At 36.3% G+C, this 964-nt stretch overlaps 1 protein-coding gene across 1 annotated transcript in view; it reads left to right on the top strand.

Annotated features, from left to right (window-relative positions):
* The first annotated feature begins 499 nt into the window (after positions 1-499).
* LOC132169699 (germin-like protein subfamily 1 member 13) overlaps positions 500-964 on the top strand; it is a 1,692-nt gene continuing 1,227 nt past the window's right edge. The window contains exons 1-2 of the mRNA XM_059580688.1: positions 500-642; positions 735-953. Coding sequence (XP_059436671.1) covers positions 516-642; positions 735-953 — 346 coding nt within the window. The 5' untranslated portion in view covers positions 500-515. The remainder of the gene's footprint in view (positions 643-734; positions 954-964) is intronic.

Here is a 964-nt window from a genome sequence, read left to right as displayed (position 1 = left end):
TAAAAGAAAATAATAATAATAATAATAAAAGAACAAACTTGGACAACCGATACATACATGTGCATGCCTTTTTGGGTCATCATATATTATAATAGTATGATGAATAAATCAAAGAGAAATAAGATTTCGATCATAAACAAAACTGTCTCATTTGACATCTTAAGCAATCTAGATTTGAGTGCTTCCGTTGTTTATTGACCAAACAACCTTTAAATATGTTATGGCGTTGAAGTGGCATGAGAAGAAGTAATCAAATAAGAACAAAGAGAAAGCATGAGAAGAAGTAATCAAATAAGAACAAAGAGAAAGCATGAGAAGAAGAAACCCACGGAGGCTCAAATTCTGCGTTAGTTGTTGAAGAACTTGGTACTTGTAATATTAAATATCCATAACCACTCAAGACTTTGTGTAGCAGAACCAATGACCATTTCCATAGCAGTTATCTATAAATACACATGTTTCCCATTCAATATTTTATCACCCATCACCAAGTTACACACAAAGCTTATTTAGATATGATGAAAGGAGTCCATTTCCTTGCAATTGTTGCTCTCTTGTCACTTGCATCCTCCTTTGTCTCTGCCTTCGATCCCAGCCCTCTTCAAGACATTTGTGTTGCAATTGATGACCCCAAATCTGCTGGTATTTATAATTATGTTCATTACTTTCTGCTTACAAGCATTATTATATATCTTTATTGGTTTCTTATTATTGCAATCCATTGTTTCCTGCAGTGTTTGTGAATGGGAAATTCTGCAAGGATTTGAAGGATACCAAGGCCGATGATTTCTACTTCTCTGGGCTCCAAATTCCTGGAAATACAGACAATCGAGTTGGGTCAAATGTCACTACTGTGAATGTGGACCAAATCCCAGGCCTCAACACTCTAGGCATATCTTTGGTTCGCATTGACTATGCACCATATGGACAAAATCCTCCTCACACTCACCCTCGTGCGACTGAG

This window comes from Corylus avellana, chromosome ca2, assembly GCF_901000735.1.
Source record: "Corylus avellana chromosome ca2, CavTom2PMs-1.0".
Classification (NCBI taxonomy): Eukaryota; Viridiplantae; Streptophyta; class Magnoliopsida; order Fagales; family Betulaceae; genus Corylus; species Corylus avellana.
The sequence above is the reverse complement of the archived record's forward strand: the minus strand, read 5'-3'. Positions and strand labels throughout refer to the sequence as shown.